The sequence below is a fragment of the Sminthopsis crassicaudata genome, chromosome 4 (assembly GCF_048593235.1).
Source record: "Sminthopsis crassicaudata isolate SCR6 chromosome 4, ASM4859323v1, whole genome shotgun sequence".
In the NCBI taxonomy this organism is placed as follows: Eukaryota; Metazoa; Chordata; class Mammalia; order Dasyuromorphia; family Dasyuridae; genus Sminthopsis; species Sminthopsis crassicaudata.
In genome coordinates this window covers 122,640,753-122,652,833 of record NC_133620.1, presented here as the reverse complement: position 1 = coordinate 122,652,833, position 12,081 = coordinate 122,640,753, and the positions used below count along the sequence as shown (strand labels likewise).

Genomic DNA, 12,081 nt, shown 5'->3' with positions numbered 1-12,081 from the left:
TGTTATATACAGTAGTTATTACTTCTTTCTGTTCTTCTGTCTCCTCTTTGTTAGATATTTATAAAACTTCTGAGTTTGAGAAATTCTGTTTTATTTAGTTTTCTGAAACAGTGGTATTGCCCTTCATCCTCTTATAGTTCCTTATTAAGTAAAATTCTTAGAATCAGCATTGTGAAACAGCACCAGCTCATCTAGACTTGTGAGTGTTGTTTTGGCGCCATCTCTGGATTGAGAAGGAGATTTGGCATATTATGCCTTAAATTCAAGGATCTCTTCTGTACTGACCAAATATAAATCATTATAAGTGCAACTGTACTATTGAATGGCTATCTTGGAAGTCTTCAGTTTGAATCTCTCATAGGCATGTGCTTGACTATTGGGTAAAACAACAACAAATAAAAATAAATTGGTCCTCTAAGGAACTTATATTTTTCAGTCAGTCCCTGATGCTTTCCACTTCCAGGGAGAAGTGGAATTGAACTGGAAGGAGCACAGGGGTGTGTGTGTGTGAGTGTGTGTGTGTGTGTGTGTGTGTGTGTGTGTGTGTGTGTACACAGACACTATATATAGCATTCTTAAAAGTACCTTCCTAATAATCATATGACATAGGTACCCATTTTTCAGAAAAAAGTAAGACTTTTGAGAGGTTAAGTGATTTGGTAAAAGCAGAAGTATAGTAGGCTTTTGAATAAGGCTTAACCCTGCAGTACTACAGCCTCCAAGGATACTTCATGGTCAGCCTCTGACCATGATAAAGATATTTTATGGTCCATTGTCTATGACTGATACAGGCTGCATATCATTAAAAAACATTTGTGATTTCTGTGTGCTGTGAACTATGAATCCCTGATACAGGAATTTACAATATTAGAATTAGAAACTTTGGAACTGAAAGGAAATGCTGGTTTTTACTCTGAGGGTGGGTAACTTGTTTGAGATTATATGATCAGTGGAGATCATCAGTATAAACAACAATCAAGAAATCTAGAATTATTTTTCACTGTCATCTATGTTAGTCAAGAAATTTATTCCTTGGTAACCTCTCCTTCTAGACTCTTTCCCATCATTCCATCTAAGCTGCTCCTAGGTGCATTTTCCTTGACAATTCCCCATGGCAAAAATATTCTTTCTCTTCATTTCTGTCTCTACGTTTCCCTGGATTCCTTTAAATCGCAATTAAAATTTCACCGTCTAACTCACCATTTGACAGAATTGCTTGGAACAGTATGTCAGAAATTAGCCATACATCAAAATCTACTGCTCCATACCAAACTAAGGTGGAAATGAATATGTGATTTAGACATAATGAATGATACTATAGAGCAAGGGATAGTTTACATGTCAGATTTTTGGAGGAGGGAGCAATTTACAACCCAACAAGAAATAGGGAACATATTAAGTTAAGATTTTTTACTAACAAAACCAATACAGCTAAGATTAGAAAGGAAGTAGAAAGCTGGGAAGCAATTTTTAGTGTTTCTGATAAAGGCTTTGTTTCTAAAATATATGGAGAATTGAGTCACAGATAACTATCAACCATGATAGACTTGGCTCTTTTTCACGTATGAGATGATTCAATGCAATTCCAATAGACATGGAAACAGCCATCTGCATCTAGAAAAAGGACTCTTAAATTTTGATTTTTTTATTATCTGTAAAAATGATAATATTCATAGATTAAGAACTGGAAGGGATCTTAAAGTCCAGCCTCTTAATGGTAGAGAAAAAAGGAAACAAAGGCTTAAGTGGCTTGCTAATGTCTGCGGAAGGTTGTGAACCTGTTTTTGTATTTGCAGTGCCATATCTACTACTATAACTGCTTCTTATACTATTGGTATATGGTTTGCCTGAGACCTTAATGAGATGTATAAATGTCATTATTTCAATATTGTCTTTTCATTTAAAAGCAGTATGGTGAAGTGGGGCCCCAATCTGCAATCTGCAAAGAAGTATGAACCTTAATCTCTGCCATGTGAAACTCTGCATAGGAGTAGGAAGAAGTTAATAATGACAGAATACTGTAATACAAGCATTATATGATTGTCATATTATTACTATAAAGATTGTTGTAGGCTTGAGTGACTCAAAAGCATCTTGCTATCCAGCTTGATTTGGGCCTTCAAAGATTTGTTTCTGCTTTCTAAGTGGAAGTACTAGGAAAGCATATCTTGTTCAGCAAAGCAATTTGGTTGGGGTGCTACAAATGATTAATACAGGAGAATAATGAAGCATGTGGTTGGATAGGTAGGTGGTGGGGGTAAGCTAAGCAGGACTTTGTACAAAGATTTGGACTTCATATTATAGGCTTCCTAGGAGCTTTTGGGGATCCCAACTGGGGGAGGAATGACTTAGGCAAATCAGTGTTTCTGAAAGATCAATATGGAAATGTGCAAGATAGGATGAAGTAGGAAAAGATGAGAGGCAGAGAGAGTTATGTTTTTCTTGTAATTTGAAATTTTTTATAGCATTCTGCTAATCATTTCCTTCTTAAATAATTTTAAAAAGCTACTTAATCCAGAAAGGGACTTAATCTAAAAAAGTTTACTCAGTAACAAAGTATAGTTACAGCCTTTAGCTTTTTTTTTTTTTTTTTCCTTTTAAATTTTAGTGACCTGGAGTCTGTAATGGTGACTTAGAATCTTATATAGTATTCTGAATTGTTTTTTCTAATCACAAAGAAAAGATTAAATTGTATCTATATGACTTATGTCTATTGTAGTTATTAAAGCTCAATTCTTTGTAAATGAGTATCCATATTGATGATATAATGTCCTACTAACTAGAATACTTACAGATTTAATTCAAGAAAATTTTTATTGATCTTTTGCAGTTTATAAAGCACCATATGAAAATGGTTCTAGATAAACAAGAATTTAGGCAGACTGATAGTAATAAAGTAAGATCATCTCTAAGTATAAGTAAAAAAGGAAAATGGGTTCTGTCCTTGCCCTTTATTTTTCCCTAACAGAAAAAAGCCATCTTGATTTTTATCATTTACATTTTTATTCCTGTTGTTTAACATAGCATGGTCTTAATATGTGTGTTATAAGTAGATAGGAATGAGCCTAGATTATGGAGAACAGCGTATCTCAAAATAGAAATAGAAGTGTTTATGAAGGAAAATAATCATTGTTCATCCAATTAGCTTTGCAGTAATCTAAATTCAGCAGATAATTTTCTGAGAACTATTATTTTTATTATTATTATAGCTTTTTATTTATAAAACATTTATAAAACATTTTTTAACATTGACCCTTGCAAAACCTTCTGGAGAACGATTATGTATTAAAATGTATTAGATGGTTGATGGAGATAAATTTTTTACCCTCCTGTCAAACCCCACAAAAATTTGTTGGTTTTGTTTGTTCTTCAAAGGCTAGTACTATGAGTATTGTTTAGAAGGTGTAGAGATGGATTTTCTCTTGATCTGGAAAAATTTCTTAAGAGCTGTCTAAAAATGGAATGATTTGCCTTAAAAGAGAGAGTATGTTCCCCATTCCAGGGACAAGCTGAACTAGATGACCATATGGTAAGGTACCTTTGAACTCTGATTCTATGATGGTTGGTAGCTTTTGCTTTTTTAAGATTTAACATGCTTATGTTCTGCAAGACCTTTTGTATTCTTCTTTAGTAACCTGGTTTTTTCTTTATTGATCAAAATTATGTGCGGAATAATAGTTATAAACTGCCTTTGCCCTTCTGTTATTTCTGTTACTTGCTCCCAAGTTAAAGCTATTTGTAAATCAACCAGAATGATATTTGTAGTGAGGCAACCTTTTAAAAGATTTCCATAACTCTTTAAATGTTCATTTAAATATCTTTTAGTTCTAAGATATTTCTGATTTTAATGAAATAGATTATTCTGTGGAAAACCTTTTCCTTTACCAAATAATAAAATTATTTATTTGCCAATAAATAATTTCCAAGGCATAATGTCTGGTTGCCTTTATTCCTCAGTAATGAAATTTTTTTTTCCCTAAATTTTTAGGATCTGGAATTCCATGGGGTAATGAGATTTTACTTTCAAGATAAAGCTGCTGGAAACTTTGCAACAAAATGCATCCGAGTCTCTAGCACTGCTACAACTCAAGATGTCATAGAAACTCTTGCAGAGAAATTTCGACCTGACATGAGAATGCTATCATCTCCTAAATATTCACTCTATGAAGTGCATGTCAGTGGAGGTTAGTGTATCCTGATTGGGTTGTGTTTGTCAAATGTTGGAATTGGTAGGCTTTCCTTTTGTTTAAATATATTGACACCCTGGAAAAGAGCCCCCATTTCCAGGGTAATTAAAAGTGTAAGTGATATGCTGATTTCATTTGATTTTGCATGAATTTAAACATTTGTTAAGCATCTTTTGAAACTGAGAGATGAGAAATAATAAGCACTGAAAGCATTGTAGGAGAGAGATGACATGTAAACAGATAATTCTTATACCAAATACTGTGATAAATAAATACATAGCATTCAAACTTTCTTAACATTGTGATTGGGGGACATAGGAAGGAACATTGAGAAAACATGGGAGCTTAATCTTCAAGGTTGTGTAGTAAACTACGCAGTGAGGCAAGATAGCAAAAATAGATATTAGCAATCTTCTAAGTTTTTGATGTTTGTTACATTATGGCATGCATTTCTATTAGGAGTAGAATTTCATTTCTTTCTATTAAGTTTTCCAGACAAATAAGGTAGAGACTACACTGTAGTGTTTAGAAATTCATATAGTTAGGAACACTTGGGTTCAAATTTCATCTCAGATCCATATTGGCTATATGACCGTAAGCAAGTCATTTAACCTTTAAGTGTACTTAGATAATTATCTGAAAGACTATAAGGTTCAGAGGAAGAGCTGATTGCATTGGAAACAGGGAGCTTCTTCACTAAGTTTCCACACTGATCAGAGCAGTAAGTAGCGTAACCTGTTTTTATAGTGAAACCCTTGTTTGGCCTACTGATCACCTATTCTAATGATATGTTACACATTTTTGGAAATTCAGTTGCAAGTAAATAATAACCCTTAGGTTGTAATAATTGCTATTTTCAACACAGCTGAACCTGATCGTGACATGAGGGATAAGCTTAATTAGTAATTAATTAATTAGTATAGGTATCCCTCCTTGAAACAACATTATGGGAGGGAGGGGGAGAAAGCAATAATACTATAACATTTGTTTTAATAAATATCTGTATCTGAAATACCTAAAATGCCAATAATGTTATTAACATGATTAATTTATATAAATAAATAGAAATTAAGTCTGAAAGGAAGAAAATATCTGTTTTTAAATTGTCTCATGTTACTTTAGATGCTCAGGAAGTACGAACCTAATTTACCTAAAATCAAGAAAAGATGGTTCTTTTCTTTAAAAAAGAATTTTTATAAATTTAATAGTTTTTTTCACTTTTGAAAAATCTTGTGTTCTATATTTTTCTCTCTTCTACTCAGCAAGCAATCCAATATAGATTCATCCTGCTGTGCAATATAAATCAGATTAAAAGGTGAAAGAAAAAAATAGGCAAACAAATAACAAAGATGAAAACACTCTTCTTTGATCCACATTCAGTCTTTATAATTCTTTTTCTGGATGCGGATGACTCTCTCCATTATTGGAATTGGCCTGAATAACCTCATTGTTGAAAAGAATCACATCCATCAGAATTGATCATCACAATCTTCTTGTTGCCGTTTATAGTGATCTCCTGGTTCTACACACTTCACTCAGCATCAGTTCGTGCAAGTCTCTCCAGGTCTTCCTGAAATCATCCTGACAATTGTTTGTTTTTAATAGAACAGTAATATTCCATAACATTCATATATGTATATAAAACAGACTTATTCAGCCATTCTCCAACTGATGGACATCCATTCAGTTTACAGTTTCTAGCCACTGCAAAAAGGGCTACTACAAACATTTTTGCACATGTGGGTCCCTTTCCCTTTTTTATGATCTCTTTGGGATACAAGTCCAGTAAAAACAATGCTGGATCAAAGGGTATGTGCAGTTGGGTAGCCTTTGGGGCATAGTTCCAAATTGCTTTCTAGAATGGTTGTGAATTCAACTCCACCAACAATGAATGTCCCAATTTCTCCCCAACCTTTTCCCACATCACCTTCAACACTTATCATTAGAAAGGATAGTTTTTATAAGCAAAATTTTTTTGCATGTCAAATGGTAAGTGTTTTAAATTTACCATTCCATTTTATCCTTCACTAGAACCCTGGGAAATGGGTACTAGTATTATTATAATTTTATATTGGGGGAGGGAGAAGTCTGACTTATCCATAGTCATGCAGTCTAATAAATATCTTAAGTCTGGATTTGAATTTAGATCTTCCTAATCCAAGTCTAGCGGCTTTACATATAGTGTAAGCACTTGTGAAGTATACATTCAGTCATTCATATTCTAACTAAGATAGTCTGTGTGTGGGTATATGTTTATAACATATAGGTATCTCTAGATATATCTATCTGTATCACACACACACGCGTGCGCACACATGCATGTACTATGCTATAGACAGTGACTGAAATTAAATAGGAAGATCACAAAATCTTCGTTTGAGAAGACTATAGGAGTTATGTAATCAAACCTATATGTATAATAGAATCCTCTTTAAGTATTCAAGGAAGTGGTCACCTAATCTTTGCTTGAACTCTTTATTGTAGGTAATCCATCATCTCCTAAACAGTAGCTCTTTAAACTTTTTTTAAACAGGTCTTTTCTTTCTGTCAGATCCAAGTCTGACTCTTCACAACTTTGATCCCTTGTTCCTATTTTTCTTCTCTGAATCCAAATCTAATCCTGCTTCCACTTGACAGCCTTTCAGATATTTGAAAGATAATTCTCCTCTTTGAGTCTTCTCCTAGACTAAATATCCTCAATCCCCTCAACTGATTGCATGTGACTTAATCTTAAATATGTTTGCCAACTACTTTCCCCTTCTTGTGTTTTTTGTTACCTTCCTTATAATGTTTTTTTCCTGAGTTTACCATAATCATCTACATGGGATTTAGGACACTTTTGGCCATTTTCCCATACTGTACTAATGCATATTGAGTTTGCAGTTCATAAACCTGTATGCCATGTGAATGGGATGGAAAATCCTGATTCAGAGATTGTTGTTATTAAAAATATGATTAAAGCTTTGTGAGCCCATTTAGTAGTTCAGCAGCAGCAGCATGTGTGTTAAAGCCACAACTTAAACAAATCAGCTTTCTATGTCAGTACTCCATTTAGATCTATGCCCTTTCTTGCCTCTCTCAAGATTGGGAAGAGGAGCAATTAGGTGACTTGCCCAGGGTCATATAGCTAGTACATGTCTGAGGTTGGATTTGAACTCATCTTCCTGTTTCCAGAACTGGTGCTCTATTCCCACTGTGCCACTATGGCCCCATAGCTCTTCTTTAATTGAGATTTGTTCATGACCCTCTCTGTGCCACTGCCCATGTTGTTTATTTCCACTTGAGCACATCTGTTTATCACTTCTTTTAAGGCTTGGCTGAAAGCTCATTTTTTTCTGAGAAGCTTTTTACTCCAGGATGAAACCTAATTAACATTTTGCTTCTTTACTCCAGGATGAAACCTAATTAACATTTTGCTTCTTTATATTATCTTTGTATTACAATTGATAATCATGTATTTGCTTTCATTTTCTTATTTTCTCAACTAATTTTTTTATAATCTATATAGACCAGAGTATAATTGAAATTAATTATTTTAGTCATTTTGTAAATACTGAAATTAATAAAGTTTTATACTTAATATAGGTTTCATTATTATATGTCCACGTTAAATAACCACGATCTTTTTTTAAAAAAAAATTTCATGTTTTGAAGAAGAAAGAAGATTGGATATAGATGAGAAGCCTCTAGTTGTACAGTTAAATTGGAACAAAGATGATCGGGAGGGCAGATTTGTGCTCAAGAATGAAAATGATGCAATTCCTCCTAAGGTAGGATCCTGCAGTTTTATGTAACAATAGTTTTAAAGTCCAGAGCCAAAGCCAGATCTTAACCAGCTTTTAAATTTTACAATTAAAATTTACTGTTTAGTTTCTTCCTCTACTTCCTTTTTTTACTTCTTGAAGGCATACAAAAAAGAGTAGATTAAACTGTGGCTTTCAAGTAAAAAGATCATGGATCATGGTTCAAATCCCAACTTTCTTGTGCCATTCTTACTTTTTTAAGAAATAATATTGTTGTGTAGAAGAAAGAACATTAGCATTGAAGTTGGGTGATTTGGAATAGAATTGTAGTTAGATGAGTGTGATTTTCCTATGTCTTTCTCCTTGTCTCAAAAACATATGGCTAAAATAGAAGGTAAATACTTTAGAGATTAATACATAAGGAAGTGTTGTTATTAATGCATACACACACGTACATGTAGACATTCCACATGTATGCAAACACAGAGCAACTTTATCAGTTATTTGAATTATTTTCACATTTTCACATTTTTGAAATCTGATTTAGCTAACTGTGTTTATTAGAACATTTAATTACCACATAATAATGATTCGTGTCAGTTGAGATGGTTTCATTTTTTTGTATTTGTATTCCCAGTGCCTAAGACTATGCTTGGTGTAGAATAGGCGCTTAATAAATATTTACTACCACCGTGTACCATCTGAACTTCCTTGTTTTTTATATCAAACTATATCTGACATGATAATTTGTACTTAATAGAAATCAAAAGCAGCATGATTTCATTTAAAATAAGTCTTTGGAATTTTAAATGCTGTAAATATAAGATATGGTGGTCCAAAAATCTTAGTACATTTTTGGTACACTTGTATAGTCAGGTTTTCATGAAGGCTTTTAATTGTCATGCTATTCTTTTGGATAAGGTAGAGAAATGTGTTCTGGGCCTAGTTGATTTCTTAAATGATTGAATTGCTACATTCAAAGAAGGTTAAGTTGTAGAGTACACCTCTGTATTCTTAGTTGTATTTATTCTGCACAGTTAAATAATGTAGCTTCATAGGATCTCAAGGTTAAAAGGGACTCCAGAAGCTATCTTCCAATGGTTTCTTAACTTGATCTCTCTTCTATATTTCTTATGCTTCTATTTTCTGTTTTTTTTCTATGTCTTCAAAGATTACAAATTCTGTCAGGGATAGGGACTGTCATTTTTCATTTTCAAATACCCAATGTCCTTATTAAAACATATGAAGAATGGTGAAAGTGACCTGTCTTGATAGCATGAATTGACATACGTAAAAGACCACATTTTATTTGATCATTGTGAGCCAAGTGAGTGACATAAAGCATTAAATGGATGCATTGGACTTTGCCCAGAGCAGTATGATTAGTACTAAAAAGTTATATTATGAGAAATGATTAAAGCATTTAAAATATTGAATCTGAGAATATTTGGGGAAGATAACTCTCTTCAAATAATTAAAAGAAGTGCCATGTCAAGGAAGGATTAGACTTAACATTATATATCTCTAGAGGAGAGACTGATAATAGTTTTTATTTTGCTTTATGTAGAAAGTTAACTATATTTTTTATGCGTTATCTCATTTGGTCTTCACAATAGTCTTTTGTTGTAAACAAGGCAGATATTTTTATTTCTGTTCCATAGTTTAGGAACTTTGAGACCACAGCTCTAGGGCAAGTAGTAATACTGGTTGATGTTATTCATGCACTTTCCTTTTGAAGTTGACTCTACACCAGAATGGGAAGGGAAACAGTGCAAGTATCAATCATAGTTTTATAGATGAAAAAAGTCCTGTTGACTGAAGTTAAGTGACTTGTTCAAGCAGCAAACTTTACTTGTCATATAGGCAGCAGAGCTGGTATTTATACCCAAATTTTCTCATTTTAAGTCTAGTATTAGTTTTCCATGTTAAAACTGTTAAAACTGGCTTCCAGGTCTCCCAAGCTTAATTCTAGTCATGTTGCCATCATTCCCTGGTACATCCTTTAACCAATAGCTATCAAGTATATTCAAGTTGATTTTGTAGATTGTTGAGAAAGGAGATCAGATTTTTTTTTTTAATTTTGTGGTATAAAGATCTATTTCACAGCAAAACAAAACAACTTTACAATTAGAGCAATTAAAAACATCTGTTTCTATGTATGAAAATTACCAGAAAGGTTCAAAGCCTTTTTGTTAGATTTTTACATTCTCTGCCTTTTAAATTGAAATCATGGCACCTCTCTATCCCATAAGATAAAGATTTTTATTGTGTATAAGTATATATGTGTGATCTATTACAATTTTTAAATTGGATTTAACTAGGAATATTTTAGATGTTTTCATTTTGAAAATCATTTAATATGTTCTCCCTTTCTCTATTGACTTTGTCATATAGGAATATAGTTTAATATTAGTTTTCAGAATTTATTATAGCAAGAATTTTTACAACCATTTTTTCCCCCCAGAAGGCTCAAAGTAATGGGCCTGAAAAACAAGAAAAAGAAGGTGTGATCCAGAACTTTAAAAGAACTCTTTCAAAGAAAGAAAAAAAGGAAAAAAAGAAGCGGGAGAAAGAGGCTTTGCGGCAAGCATCTGATAAAGATGATAGGCCTTTGCATGGAGATGACATGTAAGTTAAGTTTGTTGCTGAGACAACCTAAATACTTTGCTTTTACAAATCAAGAGATTTTCTCCTAAGTAATGCATAATAATGACCAAACACATATATGATTAAAAGGTAAGTAAAAATATGAGTGGCTACTTAAGAAATACTTGTTGATTGATATAACATTAGAAATGAGTTATTTTAACCATATATTATAAAAAAGAAAACACTCCATTTGACCATAGCAGTGAAAATTTCTATTGTCAAGAGTATTTTCTTCTCATGCCCCTTTATATATTATTTCATTTTTGTTTCATCTTGTGAAAGGAGTGCTGTCATTCTTTATATATACTTTAATACTTTTACACATCCAAGTAGAGTAGCATGACCGGAAAAATTAAAGAGAAAATAAGAAAATTGGTTGCTGTTTAATCAAAGTCAGAAACTGACTTTCAATAACTTAATTTGTTTATCCTACTTGTTTAAAGATTACTAATACCTTTTCTACATGTTTGTCTATTTTCAATTTAGAATGTCTTTTTTAGTAAGTAATTGAAAACACAGTAGGTAGTTAACAAACTTTGCTTTAAGGTATCTTAACTTTTAAAGGATCATTATCTCCTCTTATTGACATACACATCTGTTATAGTCTCAGGTGATGTTTTAGTAGCAAGCAGATATACTATTCAAATAATAAGTAACGCTATCAAGAAAAATCTTTGTGTGGTTTCAAGATATTTTTTATCTAATATTTTGCTCTGGAAAACAAAATAATTCAAATTGTCAGTGATGATATGTTTCTTTTCTGACAAGTGAGAATTCCCGCTTGGCAGCTGAGGTGTATAAAGATATGCCTGAAACTAGTTTTACTCGCACAATATCAAATCCTGAAGTAGTTATGAAACGGCGGAGACAACAGAAACTAGAAAAAAGAATGCAAGAGTTCCGAAGCTCAGATGGCCGGCCTGATTCAGGTAATGTTGACTACTTATGTGTTACATAATATCCTGAAATATCAGTATTGGTTCATTTTAGGTTATGTGTGGGTATTTATAGGTTAATTTTGATTTACACCTATATCAGGATCATAATAGTCATATGCAATTTTAGGCACTGTCCAGGTCAGTATCCCTTGAACTTGAGGTTAATGGGTAAATTACTCAGCTATATGTGTTCAGAGAAAAGGTTTCTTCCCCCTCCCCCCCCCCCCTTTCTCCAAAGCAGGGTTGTAAAAGAATAATTACGGGCATACCAAAAGTTGAATAAGTACAAAACATTTTTTAAATGTTGAAACTGTTAGTTTGGAGAACATTGGGTTTTTGTGGGGAGTAGATAGGCCAATAAAGAATATATCAGGAAAAAAGCTCTGCTTAATTCAGAAATTATTCTGAGGGAAGCAAAAGTTTATTATATTCCCTTTTCCCCCAAAGAAGGAATGGACTTACTCACATTTTGGGAGATATATAGCAAGATAGTTGTAAAAATAGAGGTATTGATTAAAAAAAAGCTCCCCCCAAAATATGGCATGACAAGGTTGATATTACAAC

The 12,081-nt window shown here is 32.9% G+C and overlaps 1 protein-coding gene across 1 annotated transcript in view; it reads left to right on the top strand.

Moving 5' to 3' along the window:
* AFDN (afadin, adherens junction formation factor) overlaps window positions 1-12,081 on the top strand; it is a 149,525-nt gene that overhangs the window by 47,840 nt on the left and 89,604 nt on the right. Inside the window, 4 exon segments of the mRNA XM_074309306.1 lie at window positions 3,989-4,184; window positions 7,845-7,957; window positions 10,395-10,558; window positions 11,348-11,508. Coding sequence (XP_074165407.1) covers window positions 3,989-4,184; window positions 7,845-7,957; window positions 10,395-10,558; window positions 11,348-11,508 — 634 coding nt within the window.